The sequence below is a fragment of the Patagioenas fasciata genome, chromosome 8 (genome assembly GCF_037038585.1).
Source record: "Patagioenas fasciata isolate bPatFas1 chromosome 8, bPatFas1.hap1, whole genome shotgun sequence".
In the NCBI taxonomy this organism is placed as follows: domain Eukaryota; kingdom Metazoa; phylum Chordata; class Aves; order Columbiformes; family Columbidae; genus Patagioenas; species Patagioenas fasciata.
Genome location: NC_092527.1, coordinates 42183696 through 42203589, shown reverse-complemented (window position 1 = coordinate 42203589; position 19894 = coordinate 42183696). Strand labels below are relative to the sequence as shown.

At 45.7% G+C, this 19894-nt stretch overlaps 1 protein-coding gene across 3 annotated transcripts in view; it reads left to right on the top strand.

The window, feature by feature from the left end:
- The window catches only part of TCERG1L (transcription elongation regulator 1 like), a 73694-nt gene that overhangs the window by 41963 nt on the left and 11837 nt on the right, over positions 1–19894 (top strand). For 2 of the 3 annotated variants that reach the window (XM_065843529.2, XM_065843531.2), the window contains 5 exons: positions 381–503; positions 8857–8951; positions 10362–10450; positions 13118–13272; positions 17870–17939. In XM_065843529.2, coding sequence (XP_065699601.1) covers positions 381–503; positions 8857–8951; positions 10362–10450; positions 13118–13272; positions 17870–17939 — 532 coding nt within the window. The remainder of the gene's footprint in view (positions 1–380; positions 504–8856; positions 8952–10361; positions 10451–13117; positions 13273–17869; positions 17940–19894) is intronic. The other variant, XM_065843530.2, reaches the window with a different exon arrangement.

The window sequence follows — 19894 nt, the reverse complement described above, 5'->3', positions numbered from 1 at the left end:
GAGTGAGACACAAAGAGTTTGTGATGAGTAACAGTAGAAACTGGAGGCGTGTTATTTAGTCTTAAATAAGAAAACTGATCTTGCTGTAATCTGCTTTGAAAGCATTAATATATCCTTGCAAATTCTTATTTTGAGGGCCACGTTTTTATTAATTTAAAATTTCCCCTGGTGCGTATTTGCTGAGAATCAAGGGAAGTCACGGCCAGAGGAGACCAGTAACTCAGTTAAACACAAATCCTGTTGCTTTAACCATGCAAATGGGTATGGGGAGAAATGTTTAGCAGGAGGTGAAGGGAGCGTTCTGTGAAATATGGCTGGAGAAAAAGTGAGGTTTTAAAGGCATTTTTGTTTACTTGAGTTTTCTTCTGGTTTGCCTGCAGGTTCTGCCTCCAGACTGGATGCTCACGTGGGTCCTTTGATGCCAACACAAGTGACCCGGGTCACGGCTGTGTCACCGGCGGTGACGCTCATGGCAGCCAACCTCGTGGATCAGACACTAACAGGTGGGTTTATGTTTCCATGTACAGATGTATCACTGGAGCATATGTTGTAGGAGGGCTTTCTTCCAACCAAACCACGTGTTCCATACTGCATGGAAATGGGAGACCCTTAAAAAAATTGGATCATTTTTTTTATGGCATTTGTTTTAGCTAATTACAAGTGTATTCCAAGTGTTCGGGATCCTGTTGACTCTGTCTGGTGACTGGAAGTAGCTTTACATTTGATAAAACAACGGGCACATTTCTGAAGAGTCCTTGGGCTTTTCACGTCTCGTTCCAGTGGAACTGGTGAGCGTGACAGTGACAATGTGATTGTCTTTTGGGTGGTTTCTCCATGAAGCCTGGTTGGCTGGAGCCTCCGAGGGTGCTTTGTGCTGTACCGTGTGATAAATCTGGTTTACTCCTTGTCGGGGAAGTGTCTGTGTGGTGTTATGCGAGCAGGGGCAATGCTGTTCCCAAAGACTGGAGGAAGTTTCGTGGCTTTATTTAGATTCACATGTACGCTTTGCAAATCTCAATCAGAAAGTGATCAGGTTTTGATAGGAAATTGGTGACATCTTTCCTGGGAAATTTCTCTTCTGACGCTGTTGTGAAGGCAGGAGGTGGGTCAATGTGGGGAGATGCTGCGATGGGACTGGACAGGTTGTCCCTGTGCCATGGGGAGGGGTTCCAGCCAGCCCCTCAGTGCACCTTCCCACACAAGTTTCATGGAAAAACCTGGCCTTTTCCAGGAATTACAGGTCAGGGGTGATTTACCTGGCCCTTCACACCTAGAGATCAGAGCGGTTGTGGAGGTGCTGAGGCACCCACTTGTGCTGTGTTTGTTCATGTACAGATTTTTGGTGTAGAAGCTCTCCCTTGTCCAGCTAAGCCGTTTTCTTCATGGGTACCTCAGGGCCACCAGCTCAGCCCACGGCTGAGAGAAGAGTCTCATGAAGTATTTTTGGTCGGCTGTGGCAGGCAGATCCATCAGCAGAGCTGGAGGTTCCCTTGGCAGGTCTGTCCTACCTGTCCTGAACAAGATCCCCTGATTGAATTGATGTTGCTGAGTCTGAGAATTCCTGAAAATGTGATGATGTAGATACCTTAAAACTGAAGGAAAGTTCATATAGGACACATTTCAGGTGGAAGTTTCTTGTCTGGTTTGGTTTGCTTTTGGTTTACACCTACTTCTTTCATTGCTTGTACAGTTACTGTGTTTGAAGACCATCATACTCCTCCTTGCAGTCTCCAAGCATTGCCTTGTCTTGCTTTCCTGTCAGGAGCAAGTGAGATGGAGGAAATATTAAAACGGTTCAAAGAATGCCGGGGCAGAAAGATGAAGATTTATGCAAGGATCATGCTGATCTGAAGCTCATTAGTTGTTGAAAACTGAAATCGTAGTTTCTAATATATTTTGTATCAAACATATTTCATAATCTTCTTCTTGGCAGACATGACACAAAGACTCCTGATTTTATCTCTTATGCTGAATAAGGATTTAACTGTATAAAGCCTTTTGATGACTAGATAACTTCTGATGGTGAGGCCAGCGTGACATTTGGTCAATATGTTGCCTGTATCAAGTGGTTGTACTGTTGGGAGGCCAAAGTTTGGAAGAGCAATGTATTTATATGCATGCAAGTAATTTAAATAAGACAAACATCATCTTTTTGATTCCAGCTTTCTCTTGAAACTACAAAATACCACCTTGTTCCCACTTTTGTCATCTTTGATTTGCTGACAACTACGTTGAAAAGAAAAATGGTAATTTCACTCGAGTATAGTATGGATATTTCTTTAATGTTTCTGAGGAAATGATACTCTCTTCTAAAGGTTGCTGCAAACTGTCGTTATCTCCAGTGGAAAAACAATCAAAGTAGGAATCATAATTAAGAACAAAAGACAGTAATGAAAGTGTTTTCGTGCATCAGCCTCAAAGTGCTACAGAAAAACAAGCAAATGTGCAGTTTAGGATGGTGTTGGACTCGCCGGGCACTGACAAAGTCGTGGGGGTGACCGGCTCCCCCAGCAGCGGGCACTGGGGACCGGGGCTGAGCTGGCTCTGGCGCTGGGACCTTCTCGTGCCAGGTGGCAAGGCCAAGCTCAGCAGGCTGCTCTGAGCACCAGCTGGGCCGGTACGGTGGAGAGGTGGTTGGAGAAGATGAAGACGCCGTCCACCAAGTCTGGTTTGGTTTTGTTGTAGTTTAGAAGCTTTGGACCTTGAAAAATGTGTTCATTGAGTGTCTCCAGCCCAGGGCACTGAAACACAGGGGTGGTTGTTTCCAAGAGAGGACTGGGACAGACAACTGGAATATCAATGTGTTAAGCCATCAATCTTACATCTAGTATGCAGATATACATATATATATACCTATATATCTACCTACTAGTTGTCTAATGTACATATACAGGCCGGTGCCGCCATGCTTTGCTGTCAGGACATGCAGTGGCAATGTTAAGCCAGCACACAGACTTTCTGTGGCATGACAGGCATGCTTTCATTTTGCAGTAACAGATAAGCCTTTCTTTGGCTTTGTTTCTAAAGAGAAAATTGGGTGTTCAGCGAGGCTTGGCACAGCTGGGCTTTGCTCATGACAACACAAAATCCGCCCTTCTCTGAAGACAAAACTAACACATTTTTCTATATTTCTGCAGCAGAAGGAGTGAATTTTGCTATGGCCCTGGCTTCTAGTAAGCATTTATTTTTATATTGGAAGCTGGAGGAGTCCAGTCTCAACTACAAATCCGATTTGTTTGCATTACAGTAGATGCAAGAGAGGTGAAGTTGTAACTACCACCCTCGCGGAGCTCAGCATCATTTCCTAGATATGCAGAGCTCAGACCATTAAGTGCCTTGAAGGTCAGGGCCGAGATCTTGAGCTTGATATTTAAAAAGAATCACATGTGAAGAGCAGAGGAAAGAAGGTCAGCAGGAATCAGGGAAGTTCTTTGACTCAGAGCCTGACTTAGCAGCTGGAGGGAGAGGCTGAGAAATGGTACAGAGGCTTAAACGAGGGGGAAATGCAAAAGCAGATGGAAATATGTGGTTGATAGGCATCTGGCAGCAGCTGCTGTGTGCTCGGGAGGGAGGAGGTGAATGGATGGGGGCCTCGTGCTGTGCCTGGCATTGGTGGGAGCTGATGCTGCTCTGCAGGCAGCGATGCTCGTAGGGATACTTGTAGGGATACTCGTAGTGATGCTCGTAGTGATGTTCGTAGGGATGCTCGTAGCAATGCTCATAGGGATGCTCCTGTGGTGCAGCTCCATGGGACATGAGTGCATGGAGCCAGTCTGGGAGGTGGAATTTTACGCAGCCCTCCCTGCACTGTGTCTGCAGCAATATGCCAGCATAGTTCTTTTCGCCTTTTTTTTCAAGAAGAAACTATTTTCAGGGTAGTGGCAAATAGCGTCTATTGGGCAGAGCTGGCTGTGTGCCTCAAAAGTCAAACAGTGGAATGAGTTTGTCCTTGAACTCTGCACCAGGCATCCAGCCCACGGCACGGTACAGCAGACAGAGGGTTCGTCCTTGTTATTCTGCTGTTCCCTGTGCCAATCTCCAGAAGAATAAAGGGGTGAGTGGGAGGAGATGGCTGCAGAAGGAAGGAAGCACTGCTCAAGGAGATGTGCTAAGAGGGGAGAGTTGTCTGGCAGAGCACCGTGGAAGTGGTCAGAGCAGAAAACAGACCCTAATGAAAGGGTGCGGGCAGGAGCAGGATCTGGTGCCCTGAAGCGGTGGTGATGGGCTGAAGGTGGGAGCGCGTCTTTGGGGAGGGACCACAGACCTGGCTGATGTAGCCAGGACTGAAATCCCAGCCTGGGCTCGAGCAAGAACCATCAGGGGAGGAACTGTGAATCAGTCAGATAGGGGTTTTAGGCGAATCTCAAAAAATGAAAGCATTAAGGTTGTGGGGAGAGATGGAACTGACCTGCAGAGATACTGGCAGGATAATAAAAACCTGAGTTTTGAGATGTGTGCACTTGAAATAAATCCAGTCCTTGAAACATTCTAAACTTATTTTCAAATTAATGAAGGTTTGGCCTCCGAACACCTTTGCAAAACAAATGTTTATTATCTCTTGTCCATAGCTTCTTGTGGTATGAATCTGTCTTCCCTCTTCCTCTCTAATTCTTCTTTTAATAAGATGTTTATGATCATACACCTACATCCCCTGTGACATATCCAAAGTAGTTTTACACCTTCACCTTTACTTTTCGTACTGTGAATTATTCATGTCTCTCTACCCGCCGTGGAGCCCCAGAGAAGTCTCTTTAATCAGACATCTTTATCCTCCTGTCTCCAGCGCATCCTTCGGCAGCGTTACAGCAAGTGTGGGAGCACAGCCTTAGTAATTACACTGCTAAGTTTAGGGGCAAAAAAAGCAGCATGATTATGTTAGAAATACATTGCGGTAGCTTAATTGTCAGGCTGCAGTTTAGTTTATGCACTTGTATTAAAGCGGGGAGGAAAAAAGGTAAATTCATGAGAAAAGAGTAAACCTGAGCCAAAACATGCACCAGATGCCAATGGAGGGTGAACATGCGTCTTGCTGACTGTCCTTTCCCAACCTGTGCTGAAGAGATACCTGTAATCATAAAATCATAGAATCATAGAATAGTTTGGATTGGACCTAAGATGTCCCAGCGCTGGGCTGCGGGATGCTCAGGAGATGCTCTGTGGGATGCTGTGTGAGATGCTCAGGGGATGCTGTGTGGGATGCTCAGGAGCAAGATGTGCGGGATGCTCAGGGGATACTGTGCAGGATGCTCAGGGAATGCTGTGTGAGATGCTCAGGGGATGTTGTGCGGGATGCTCAGCAGCATGATGTGCGGGATGCTCAGGGGATGCTGTGTGAGGTGCTCAGGGGATGCTCTGTGGGATGCTTGGCAGCATGATGTGCGGGATGCTGTGCAGGATGCCGTGCGGGATGCTCTGTGGGATGTCCTCTCCTGGAGCAAAGCAGGTTCACGAGCAGCTGCATGGGCTCTCTCAACTCACTTTTTGGGTGCTCGGCCTCCCTCCGACACAGCAGCCCCAGCCTGGGGAACGCACCCAGCACTGGTGTCACCCAGACCCCCAAGCTCCGGGGGGACACTCAACCTTGGATTAGTTTTCCCTTGCTGTTATACTTCAGGAAAATGGTCACAATGTTCAGCTATAGCTATAAAAATAAATGACTTCTGATGTGCACAGTGCCCTTCAGGACTTCCTTTGTTATTTTATTTTGACTTTTTTATCCCCATCTTATTTTATATGCTCTGACTGTCCAAGCTGTAGTGGAAGTGTATTTCCCATGTGAATGAACTGCGTGCTGCAGTTCCCCTCCATGTGCTGTGCCGGTGATGCTGTATGTGGAGCAAAAGCTCTAGCACCCAAGTCCCTCCCTGGGGCTTCACCTTTCCTGTGGGGATGGTGCCAGGGGGCTTTTCAAAGGAGGTAAACCAGAGGTGGCCTCGGGCGCTGGCAGCGCAGGGCGGCTCCGCACAGAAGGTGCGCGAGGTTCAGACAGGAGCGAGAGCGGCTGCCCGTGCACAGGAGCCTCCCGCACCGGGCCGTTCCTGCCCCGAGCTGCGAGCCAGCCTTCAGTTCTCAAAGAGCAACGAGCAGCCGTCACAACAGCAATTACGCCATATGGCCTCGAACCGGAGCTGCGGGAGTGCGCTTCGGGTTCTCTCTCCTGTTCTGTTTCTTCAGCGTCAGCTGTGGGAAAATCCTCTGCTGAATTTTGCTCATGCAGTGGTTTGTTTAAATCTGCCAATTGACATTTATATATTCGTATTAATGTTTGTAAAGCTAGGTAAACGTGTTTTCCTGTTCCTCATGCACGTGTGCGTATGCATGTACGTGAATGAAAGATCTTGACTACTTCTTAAACCAACGTGATAAAGAAGACTATAAAAGAATCAACATTCTAATAATAATGAAAACCTTTTTATTTCTCTAGTCATAGGATAAAGAGATAGCAGCAGAACAGGAAGAGGGGCTGATGTGATTTCCCTAGAAATCGTAAGAACAAATAAATTCCCGGTCTGCTAGGCATTGTTTCCCAAGTGTGCTGCTCCACGTCCAGCTGCTCCGCGCTTCAGGGTCAGAATCCACACAGCAATTTGCTTGTGGCTGTTTCATCAGCAGCTGATTTGCCTTCCCGAGCTGTTGCTTCAGGGATTATTTCATGGCAGGAGCAGAAGAATCGAGAGCTGGAGATGCCAAGACATTCCCTGCTGCTCAGCAGTGCCGACCTCAAAGGCTCCCAGCACAGGGTCGGCTGCGGTGCCCTGAGCCCAGCACCAGAGCCAGATGTGTGCCTGCAGAATGTACCCAGAGCCAGATGTGCGCCCACAGAACATTGCCAGAGCTGGATGTGCACCTGCAGAATGTACCAAGAGCCAGATGTGTGCCTGCAGAACATGGCCAGTGCCAGCTGTGCGCCTGCTAAAGCCGTCCCAAACCTGGCCTGTTCCAACTGCCTTCGAATTGCTGCAAGACCCATGACTTGCAAAGCAACATTTGCTGCGCAGAGGGGTGTCTCAAAGTTCCTTTCATGCTCTCCGAATGTGTTTCCAGAGGGCACAGCAAAGGTGTGAGCACCTCGGCAGGAGGAGGCCGGCTGCACAGGACACATCGCGCCCACCGTGCCACGGGGACGGTGCCCGAGCAGGCAGGGATGAAGCCGGGTCTGACTTCACTGTGTTCACAGACCGAGGTGGCCGGTAGTGCGTGGATTCCTGATTAACATCTGTCTCATGGAGAAAGATAAATTTAGAGACCCTTTTGATATGTATTAGCTGCTCCCTGCTCGTAGCTCCTTTAATATGGAAATTAATTGGTATGGTTTGTAAATCATTTTCACTACCCATAAAAATTGAGTAAGTCTTCTTCTGAGAAAAATGACGTATACTTACATTTTTATTATTGTGATATATTCCACAGTGAAGCAGAATCAAATGGCTGAGACTCCAACCTTTTCCTGGGTGTAGCTCCAGTTCCATGTGTGCCTATTCTGTAGTCGGAGTACATTTAAGATCAATTGAATAGTATTTTGCCATGTGAATCTGCTAGGTGATACGCAGTGCTTGCAAACAGTTTCTTGAACCTACTATAGCAAAGTTCTGGTCTGTTGGGCAGAGAGAAGGTGCTCGGTACCTCTTGGGCCGGACGCGGGGTTATGTTGTGGTTACTCGCGGTGTAACTCTCAGTACTGGTGGTACCAGCCCATCCTTGCAGCATGTGGTTGTACTTGCTCCAAGGAGCCAGTGATGGTGCTGGCTGGCAGTGGGTGCTGGAGCTCTTCAGACACAGGAATGCTTGGTTATGATTATATATTGTGGAGGTTTTATCATAAATGCGTTGAAACAACATCATTATTTGCCCTTTAACTCTGCCTAAAGTTCTTTAAGGTTGAGATCCAGGTGCTGTGGAAGGGGCTGCCTTCGGGGTTTGCAGAGTTTCATTTTGGGAGGAACACGGCGGGTTGCGTAGCCTGGGTGGCTGCGTGTCCCCAGCCGTACGTGCTCCCCACCATCCCCGTCCCTGCTCTGTCCCCAGAGCAAAGGCCATGGCTGTGGGTGGGACAGGCAGCCGGTGGGACTGGTAATGTACAGAGAATATACGTGTACCTGCCACAGGTGGGGTGGGCCAGGGAACCAGAGAGCACCGTGCTCAAACCCCCAAATATGTGTTTTATGAGTAATGGAAGGATGAGACAATGAAAAAATCCTAAATAACATTTGTTTTTAAAAAGTATTTTTCAGCATTTCTTACTGTCCGAAGTACATTTTACATATTGTTAGGCTTGTCTCTCGCACCTGCTGCCACTTTGCCTTTCCTTACTGTCCCTTCTGGCCTCTCTGTTAGCAAGACGTACATGTTGTGTAGCCAGCGGAACCGCAGTGTTGGGCATTTCAGGCTGGAGACGGCTGTGTGTGAGGGAGAGGAGCGTGTTCTTACAGCTGCTTCCCGTGGAAATGCCACGAAACGCTGACGGGCGACTCCTGCGAGGTTGAGCCAGCGCACACCGGTGGCTCCTGGCCAGGGGACAGGGGCTGGTGGCCCCAGCCCTCAAGAGTGAGGCACGTCCCTGAATAAAGAGCTTTAGCTTCAGGGAAAGCAGGACGAAAAGCTCAGTGTGACAAAAGCCTCACTCTATATATAGTGTATGAATGTGTCCCATTGACATACAACATGGTCTTTAGAAAGGTAATCTGCTTCTCGGCACAGACATACACCTGTGAATAAAGGAGGTGAAGAACGGAGACTTGGAGCCACAAGGTGTTGTTTGGGGTTTTTTTGCCAGTTTATTTTTTGTTTTGGGTCTTTTTTTTGGCTTGTTGGAAATGTATTTATTGCACATTGAAAAGAAATCCTTTTCCCTCACAGATAATGGCAAAGAATCAAGTAGACCCTCCTGCCCGCCAACCTTGATTTTACACACGGAGAGGAAGAGTTCCCCCGTGGAGAGCGACGGCGATAAGGTCTGCAAGGGCATTTCTTCTTTATAAACCTGTCTATCGAGCTGCACAGATGAGAGGAGCGGGATAAAGGGCTGTCCTCGGGCGGGAGGTGTGCTGCTGGGGCGGGTTTGTTTCCTACGGTCGATTTTTCAAGAGCTGTCTGTGAACTGATCTGGGTGCTTCAAGGAGCTCCGGCACTGGGGTGGCAGGGGAGGGATGCTCATGGCTGGTTTGCTCCCCGCGCTGGAGGAGAAGTGAGTTAATTTGGGGGTCTGAGGGTGTCAGCGTGGATTTGGGACACAGCCCAGGACAAACTGCGTGTGCTGAGATACAGAAACGGGGTATCTGGTTTCCTCAGGCTCCCTGTGGAGCTGGGTCAGCCCCTGCTCAGAGCCGGGGCAGCTCGCTCAGCCTCCTGCCGCTGATTGCAACATCAGCCCCATGTGCAAGGGGGAATTTTTGCATGGTCCTCACCTTTTTGATGCTGCTAATCTCACTGTGCTGGGCATTTCCATAGCCCTCCTTTACAGATAATTGTGCGGCCCTTAAAAAAAATTGGTAGTTGAATGTAAATGGGTAGCAAATAGTACATGCAGCTTCCAGATGGGTAACACTATATGTGTGTAACTTCCTTAGCTTTTTATAAAAGCTGAGGGAGGTTGTTCCTCCCCTTCTACTCTGCCCTGGGGAGGCCCCATCTGCAGTTCTGTGTCTAGTTCTGGGCTCCCCAGTTTAAGAAGGACAAGGAATTACTGGAGAGAGTCCAGTGGAGGGACACGAAGAATCTGAGGGGTCTGGAGCATCTTTGTGATGAAGAGACACTGAGAGAGCTGGGGCTGTTGAGCTGGGAAAGAGAAGCTGAGAGGGATGTGATCAATGGATCAATATGTCAGGGTGGGTGTCAGAGGATGGAGCAGACTCTGTTCAGTGGTGCCCAATGCCAGGGTGAGGGGCAACGGGCACAGACTGAAACACAGGAGGCTCCATCTGAACATGAGCAGAAACTTCTCTGCTGGGAGGTGCCAGAGCCTGGCCCAGGCTGCCCAGAGCGGGTGTGGAGTCTCCTTCTCTGAGACATTCAAACCGCCTGGAGCCACCTGTGTGATCTGCTCTGGGACCCTGTGTGATCTGCTCTGTGACCCTGTGTGACTTGCTCTGTGACCCTGCGTGAGCAGGGCTGGGATGGGGGATCTGCGGAGGTGCCTTTGACCCCAGCCACTCTGTGATATCTGTTAGTTTTTCATTTGTGAGACAATATTTTTATTATTTCCTCTTTATTTTGTCTGTTCTCAAGGTAACTGGTTGTTCATGAAGCTGCTGATGGAATAATGGCAGTGTAACCCACTTCACATTAGGGAGAGTGATTTGTATTGCAGTAACAGCCTTCTGCATCGGCTCTACTTGTTGACTAATCTCAATCTGTCTTTCAAGGATCATTCTTTTAAACTAGTGAATGAAGACGACAGCACATCAAATGGAAGCAAACCCGTGGCGTCCACGCCAGTGCCAGGATCCCCATGGTAAGCAAATGCCATCAGACCTGCCAGAAGCCATTCGGCACTGCCACGTCCCTTGCCAAACACATCGGTGGTCTGGGACCTGGCTGTGGGTGTTTAATAGCAGCGCCAAATTCCTGTGTTCATTTCTGTGTTAATGATGGAAATACAAGATCTGTGTTCTTGCTTTTTAGAGACAGATCCTCTTTCTCTCCCAGTTATTTCATTGCCAGTGGTTGGATCTTAGTGTCTTGCAAGATTAGAGTTGATTTCAGGTTGTATCAGTGAAAAGAGGTTGTGTCTGATGAGCCGGGTTTCCTGACCGTGTTCCCATTCAGGTAATCACAGCTTGGGTAACTAAAGCTCTCATGTCATTTATAAATAGATAAAAACTTCCTTCACTTTCTATATTTGATGGTTGACTAAAAGGATTTTGTTACCTCCCTTACCCATGTAATTATTGGTTTATACTTGGTGGCTGACATGTATGGGATCTCTTGCTAAGGCACTCCACGTAGATATCAGCCTTTAGTTGTTATTGTCGTATTAGTGCCATTTTGCAAACCAGTGTTGTAAGCACAGTCCAATATCCTACTTAATCTCAGCATCATAAAAATGAGATTTATATCATATACATTTTTATCATATGCATTTATATCATATGCATTTTTTTTCTGATTGGTTGAAACTAGATATGCAACACAAATTCCAACAATCCTGAATTTCCTTCAATGCCTCCCCACCCGTACGTTGGCTCCGTGCTTCTGTGGGCCCCGTGGTTGGTGCCATGGCCAAACACCTGTCGGAAGTAGCTCAACTAGAATTTGTAATGATGGAAAAAATGTTCAGGAAAGTTACCAAACCTTACCTACCTAATGAAATAAATAAAAAGTAAATCATCATCTTGTGCCCTTACTCAATCTTAAATTACAATTTTTGAAACATGAACATAACAATATCTACATTTCCAGTTTATGCTCTGTGACTGAAAGAAAATACTGTGCATCCCCTGTGGATAATTTAAACTGTTACTATACCGAAGAGAAACAGGTGACACGTTACATGGGGAAAGGGCCATTAGTTTTAGATTAAACGTCAAATTAAATTAGTCATGGAAAAGCGCTGAGGTGTCACGAGGGACCCCAGGGTTTCTAATCTGGGGTGGTGGCACGTGAGAGCGGGTGGTGCTGGGTGATGGAGCTCCGTGCAGGTCGGTGTGCGTGGCCAGCGCCACACTGAGACAAACCCCCCGCTTCCAGGTCACTGGTTGTCACCTCTGCCAGGTAACGGCTTCCACAGCCCCGTGTGCATGTGGTAGCATCACAGGTCCCAAACGAGATGCTGGTTCCAAGTTGAGCATCGTTTGCAGCTGATTCCATAGGTGGTTCGAGCTCTGCAGCGTGCTTATTGCCAATGGAAGACATCGCAGCCAGGGGCGTTTGCTGGGCAGGATTGCGCCTGTGCCCTGACTATAATTCTGATATTTAATAAAAGGATAACAATCACCCATTTATGTTAGTCAGCTATGTCTCTCCTCTTTACCTAAATGCCAGGATTTTCCCCTCCGTTTTGGGGCATCTGTGGTATTGATGGGAGCGTGGTTGGAAACGCTCCTGCAGGGGAGGCTGGCGGTACCGGCTCGTGTTTCTGGGAGAACAGAGGTTCCCGTAGCTACAAGAAAAGCAATTAAACCTAATCATTGTGGAACAGAGGATTAGAGCATCTGTCTTGTGCGGCTCTTTTGTGAGCCAAAGCATTTTTTGCATTAAACAGAAAGTTATTTGTCACGTTTGTGTGACTGGATTCAGGATGCCAAAACTTCCACGGGGTGTCAGTGGGGCTGAAGCCAACGGCTGGGTTGGTACAACCAGTGTTGTGCTCCTGTTCATTTGACTCTCTGAACAGAATTACCAGGATTTTGGGGCTCAGTGTCACACACTGAGCTGCCCTGCAGCTCCCGCTGCGGTTTCTTACCCAGGTTGATGTACTTTTCAATCCGTGTTTAGCAGAGATCAGTGGTGGTGTCTCACCAGTGGTACAGACTGTGTTGGATTATCTTATTGTAGTGCTCTGCAGTGCTGGAGCATTTTTCCTATTTGCAGTCTTTTACCCAGCCCAGACCTTTATTTAAAGCAGTTTTGTTCCCTGCTTTTAATAACAATTAAGTATCCGAGCTTCTGACAGTAAGGTTCGTTCCTTTCAGGTATTTATGTTTCGGAGAGAGCAATATTTTCCCATCATAAGTGTGTGTTAGAGAAAGTCTGAGTGCGTGTATGATGTTTGTTAGTTTTCATTATGATTCAGAAAGTGCAGGCTGGAGCTTCATATTGTGTTTGTTTATTTACATACAGATTTAGTGAAGTACAACTGGAGTTTTTTGCAAGCCTATTAAGGAGGGTGTGATACTTATTTTCATACAGTTTTAGTAAAGTGAATGTCAGGAGAAAAAATTGAATGAATGTTTCACCTGCGTCTTCTTTGGGAGGTGTGTAGACCATTTCTATGACATTTTATTAGTATGGAGGGAGTTTCTCTGCCCGCGGTGAGCAGCAGGACCTGGGGCGGGCTGTGGGTCCGAGAGGAATCTCAGCCCCAGGCTGCAACCGGAGATGCAATAAACCGCCTGCGCCTTGATTTCGTGTTTGTGGGTGTCGCTGACCTGGTCTAAGCATAGTTTATCGCTTGGAATAGGTGTGTAGTCTGGACTGGAGATGACCGGGTCTTCTTCTTCAACCCTACAATGCAGCTGTCGGTCTGGGAGAAGCCGCTGGACCTGAAGCATCGCGGCGACATCAACCGGCTCATCGAGGACCCTCCTCACAAGCGCAAACTGGAGCCCACAGCAAGTAACTACAGCCCTGTGATTATTGGCCTCTATTTAAACTCCAATGTCGAATGGAAGTGGGTCGCTAAATACGTTCAGTGAAAGTTTGATAACCGTAATTAGAAAGGTTTTTCCTTTTGAGATTTCTTATGAAGCATTGCATTAAAATTGATGTTTGTAGCAAAATGCTTATTTTCACTGAAACGCTGACCTGGGGGACAGAGGAATCTCGTTATTGGCAATGAAGAACCAGGTGGCTTCTTGTACTGGATGAATCTTTGATGTATAAAATACATCTCAGAAGACTCTGTCTTTATGTTTTATTACACTTGTTTCCAAGTTGCACATTAGGAATGCATTACCAGTGCATTATTCAGCTGTTATGCAGAAGCAGATACTCCATAGCTAATGATTATCCAGCCAAGCTGTAGAGGGGGAAGGAATCCCAGTAGTAAATCTCTCCTGAGTGTTAAAAGGTTTGGTGGAAACATGGATGCTTCCATGTAAACGTGGTGCTGCCAGGGACCTTCTGAGGGCTGTGTGTTCCTCAGGGACAGCTGGGGCTGAAAAAGCAGCTGATCTGCAGAAATACAGGTTACGCTCCACGTTACCGTCTGCACGGAGCTGTGTCAGTAGGACCTGGGAGGACATCGGGGAGCATGGTCTTGAGTAGCTCCTTGTCATTCTGGAATATGCTGCTTTACAGCAGTTCCAGTGGCAAAGCTGCCTCAGCTGATGGCTGTTCTTTAGTTAGAAAAATGGGGGGTTAAAAAGGCAGATAAAAGCGCGTGATAATCAGGATTTATGTTATCAGCACGAGCAGACCGTTACTGCAGGAAAGCTACAGAGTGGGTTCTATTAGCGTAGTCCTTGTCGACATTAAATGTCGTTACATTTTTCAATATAAATTTCAATCGCCAGGTGCTTGTATACATAGCATATATATAGCATTAAATAATTGTTGCTGTATATCTAATAATTCGAAGGTGTATCTGCTGAAGTTCATTCTTCAGCAGGAAAATATATGGTTTTTAGTACAGGATATATTGAAAGATCAATCAGTTACTGACAAGGGGGAATGATGGCCAAAGACAGAACCGAGGGTTCATGGTCTATAATTAATTAATGAGAAGAGCTTAAAGTCATTATTGATATGTGCTATGTCAAAGATCTGTGTTTTGCTGTGTATTCTATCCTTTTCAACTATGGAAACATTAAGTAGGTGTCTATAGGTACCACCAAGATTTGATTCATGCGCCGGTTTCTTTATGACCATGTTTTTCACTGTTGCTAATAGTCTTCATCTTCCTTGATATAATGGGGCTTGCAGTTGCTCAGTATTCGAGACAGGTTATAATTAGTACATATTAGCTGCTGAGGTGAAAGGAATTATTTGTTACCATTTCTCCTGGCTTGTAATCTCGAGTAAATAAATAACACAAATGAGCTGTGTGTTTGCAACAATGGTTGCCAAATTTGTTTAGCTTAGTAGCTGCTGCTGAGTTTTAATTAGAATTTTTAAATCAAAAGCACACAAAAAAAGTTGGCAAGCGTAGTTATTCATGGGGTGCTATAGGTTATCTGTGCATTGCTCTGCCGGAAGATCAAGTGCATTTGTAATTTAGGCATAAATGAAAAATGACTCATTTATCAGTTACTCGCCTCCATGAAGCATCAGTTCTTAGGGGGATGGATGGAGGTGTCATGGCTCTTTGCTAATGGGTCCCCATCCCATGGAACTGGGGGCACAGCCTGTCCCCTGGCCCCAGAGCCGTGTTCCCCAGTCCAAGCTGCCTGACCACAGCGTGGGACATCGCGCTTCTGGTCCCCACGCTCATTACTGCCCTGGCCCAGTCCGGACACAGACTGCCCATGATAGCCCTGTTTTCCCTCAAAGATTCCTCAAAATCTTTCTGTCTCATTGCGAGGGAGGAAAAACCATTTAAACCTATTCCTATTCTGCCTACTAAATGGCTTGTATGGATGCTTAAGCTGAAGAAGTTATTTTTTCAGCTAATTAAAAGAAAACTGACATTTTGACTGCAGATGTTGATTCATATTTGATATCCCCATTCAAAGCCAGTTGTGATTTAGTTTAGTCTGTGCCCACAAATATTTTGGTGCCTTTAGCATTCAGATAAAAGCAGGCAGCAGGGTCCCTGGAAGCAGCGCAGGTAAGCGCTGAGGCTCTCGTGCCATATGGGAGTGCTGGCTCTCCATGAAATTGTAAATCAGATCTTCCTGCATGGCCAATGGATTGACAATGCTTTAACTCGCCTGGTACATGCTGGCGTTCCCTCTTTGTTCTGGAAAATGAACTGGAATTCATGACATGGCGGGAATTAGCTGAATGATTTAATTAACCAGCACTAAGCTTGATAGACCATCAGATCGGGGCAGTGCTCCGCTTCATGATTTCATGGCAAGATTACTGTCAAGTAATGTTCTTCCTCAAAGCTTTAAATCAATTATTAGATTTTGTGCTCGGCTGCCTCTCTTCCCTTTCACAGTCAGTTTTTAATGATACCAGAGGTCCAGCAGTGCGATGTGATTCTCGGGGTTCTTGAGTGAGCGCAGATACCATTTGTCATATTTTACTGAGTTTTCCACTGCATAGAAATTTTAAGTGATGATTCTGGTTCCAATCTTGTCCTATTTATCCAAGACCACATACCCATAGCTGTCCTGGAGAACAGGAGCTGAGGGGAGACCTTCTGATCTCTGAACTGCCTGAAAGGAGCTTGGAGCCAGGGGGGTCGGGCTCTGCTCCCCAGGAACAAGCGCCAGGAGCAGAGGAAACGGCCTCAAGTTGCACCGGGGGAGGTTGAGGTTGGATGTGGGGAACAATTTCTTCCCCAAAGGGCTGTGGGGCATTGAACAGGCTGCCCAGGGCAGTGCTGGAGTCACCATCCCTGGAGGGCTGGACAGACGGACATGAGGTTCTCAGGACATGGGTCAGGGACAGGGTAGGTTATGGTTGGACTTGATGATCATAAGGGTCTCTTCCAACCTAAATGATTCTATGATTCTATGAAATACTCTGTCCTTTTTTGCCTTCAGAATTCACTCCAGTTAAGACCACCATTCCTCCGTGGGTTGCTCAGCTCCTGATTAATTGCTTTATAAAATCTCTATTGAATTCCATTCCACCTTCTCAATTTACAGGTTGTTTTCCTATTTCTTTGTATTTTTAATTGCATGTCCCAAAGAAGAATTTACCAAGAAGAGATAATAGTTCCAGTGAATTTGTGTTTATTTAAAACATTATTAAATTAATTTATGTATTCATCGTGCTCGTGTATTGTCAGGAGTGTTGAGATCCAGCTCTTCTGATTTTGGAACTCTATTCATTTCTGCGTAGTGTCATATTAAGCTGTAGTTCATTAGGTGTCCCTTGCTCTGCTGTGGATTTTGTCCCGGTGTGGCCTCTGTTCCTGCCTCAGCTCTTCCCACGCCACAGCGTCACAGCTGCCCTTTGGTTCTTATTGCTCCTTTCGCGGTGATTTAGTGTGTGCTTTGTTCAAGCACTTAACAGAAACAGAAGGTAACATTTGCTGAAAGCATACTGATAAACACGTAACATTCTTAAATAAACAAACATTCTTAAATAGATAAACATTCTGAAAATGAAACTTGAAATAGATCCCCAAGTTCCTGTTGGTTTCAATGATACAGTTGCCCATTTTCTAGCAGATGTCTTGGAGTTTCATCTGATTTTAGTGAGATCAGACCTCAACATATCAAGTTACTCAAACATTTTCTCTCCATAACTTAAGTTCAATTCTGTATTTATTTTTAAATGATTTTTTCATAGTTCCCTAAATAGCAAGATATTTTCATTACCAGTCTCATACAAAAAGGCTGAGGTTTGATGCTTGTGATATTCCCAAGCTCAGCACATACAGCTTGATTTTGATATTTCTCAGTTAATTTGTGGTGAATTATTGGAGTCCCTGACACAAACCAAGCGCTGGGTGGGCCTGGCTGATTAAAACTGGTGATTAAAACTGCAGTTTGGATATGTGGAAATAAAAGCAGAAGTAAATAGCTGTTCCAGATGTTTTGTGTTCACTATGAGTGACAATGCAAGCCCAGAGTCCTTCAAGGATGAGTGTCCAGGCCACCCCAGGAGAGCAGCACCTGTAGCTGGTGTCTCCATAGTCTTGCTGGAGTGTCGGTTCAATGTCTGGATGAGCAGCGTTATATTTGCATGTATAAGAAGGAGAAGGCAAGTTGTGGGGCGAGTTGACACTGTCGAATCCCTCAGGCTGCCAGGACGGAAATGGTTTTGCAGAAGTGTCTTTGTAGTTGCATTTTTGAGGGAAGGGAAGAGGGAGTGTCAGGTGGAACAGCAGCAAGATTTAAACCAATCATGTCACAAATGATCAATGGGTAATTTTTCAGAATGAAAATGGTAATTTTTGTTGCTGTCACTTTCGTTTGGGTGAAGGCATTTCTGAGGGGCTGATGAAGTAAGTGTTATCGGGAAACCCTCTGTGGAGAGTGGAAAGTAGGAAATACCTGAGCAACGGCCAAAGACAAGAAGTGCAAGGTTAATTTGGGGAATTTGTACTCCCATTTGTCTAGTTCACATCTAATAACTATTTATTTCTTTTTAGCAGATAAATGTCTTAGTTCTTGTCCAAGGGAAGAAAACGATGATCTTAGCATCAAAACTAAGAGAAATAAGTAAGTTCTAAAGTTTATTATCTCTATGTAATGTTAAAAAGCCGATGTCTGATACAAATGAGTGCAAAGAGAAACACAAATGTTTTCTTTTGTGTGGATAACTACAAGAAATTATAGAGTCGTTCTTAAGGTACCCAATCTTCATCAAACTCTATGATACTCTAGAACATCTGTTTCCAAGCATCAGGCGTTGAAATAAACCTTTGGATTAGGAGGAAACAATTATTATTTGCTATATTTGGGCAATTAGTCCTGTGAAAGCCAAGGGCAACATTCACATAATGACCAGGGAGACGTGGCCTGACAACACAGCTTTTCCTCAGACTTCTTCGTGCTGATCCCAATTCCCCTGAAGTTTGACCGGTCACCAAAAAGCCGTAAAGTGTTTGTTTTCTGTCAGCAGAACGTGCATCCCCAAAGCGCTACCTGCATTTTAAATTCTCTTGTATAACACATAAAAATTACCTGACACTTTGCTTTGTACCCTGAAACAGTGGCAAAATACAGAGGTTCATGGATGGACACTGAAAATAGCGATTTTGTTACTGAAGAAATACAGTCTAGGGCTTTTAAAAAATGTATTAATATTAGACTACAGCTAGCAGTTCATGATATAAAAAATCAAATACTGTAGGATTTTAATTTCAAACTAGAATTTAGTTATCCTCAGGATTAAAATAATGGATAAACTCTTTTGCTATACGAAGATTTGTCAATGTAATTGAGACACAGCACTGGAGATGGCTGAATTGGCCATAAGCAGAACTGATTTAAAACACGTAGCTTGTAATTCCTTGTAAGAAAAGCTGCCGAGTTACTCGGTGCCATGAGCAGCAGAATGGGAATTCTCAAGACGTGGAGTCTGCTGAAGTGCTGGTTGAGCTCCGAGTTTTGGATAAGAGGGTCCACGTCACCAGCTTCACCTCCCAAGGTGCAAATCTGACCTCTGCTCCCTCTGCTTCGTTTCACTTGGGCACGGACCACATGCTGCTCACTCCAGACCAAAACCAGAGGCTAAAAAGCTTCTCTCTGTACAAAAAACCAGGCAAATTTTCATTTTGGTGCTGGATAGACAGAAAAATAATTATTTCAGGGTTTGTTTTCAAATATGCTGTGTTCCCTATTCTATTTTATTTCATTTCAGTAAATTTACTTAGTAAATCGTATTGTTTCTTTGAAGTACAGTAAATCACCCGCTGTACGGAAAGTACTGTCCTAAGGATAACGTCTAATTCCATCTCATTCCAGAAGCTGCAGGTGTGGAGCTCTGGGCTCCACCAGCTGCTGTTGCACTTCTATTTACGTTTCATTGGGGTATCATGAAACTGCTCTAAAAGTAGCGAAGTCAAGTTCTTGCTCAGGCGATGCTCTGGTTGTGCTCTATGCCAAGGGAAAACCATCCTCAGGGAAACCTGCATTTTCTGGGTTTTCTTCACAGAATGACAGAAGATCTGGGGGGTCCCTGTCCCACCCTGGTCCCCGCGGGTCGCCAGGACCTCTCCATGGAGCTCAAACATCTCCAAGGCTGGAGCTCTGAGCAGCCTCTAAAAAGCTTTTTCCTTTGCTTAGATGGGTTTCCCGATATTCCCTTCATTTTCGGGACAATAAAAAAAGTCTCTGTAGTTGGCATCATTTTCCATTGCCTAGGAAGGACTGGAGGAGAGGGCCTGTTGTGCTCGGCTGGTGGAGCAGTGCACTGCATTTCAGTTTCAGCTTGAAAAAGCTTTTTGTGCGTGCTGGAAATTGGATTGGGCCTTTCATGGCTCGTGTCACACAATAACATTTCCGACTACAATCTAAAAGTCACTGTCATTCTGTGAAGAACGCCAATTTGATCTCTCTGAAATCGCTACTAACGCAGCGTCATTTTAGGATGAATCTAAGTGTAATGGAATTATTTGGAGAAGAGAGGTAATACGCTGGGGCTCATGTTACATACTGATCTAATTCATTTG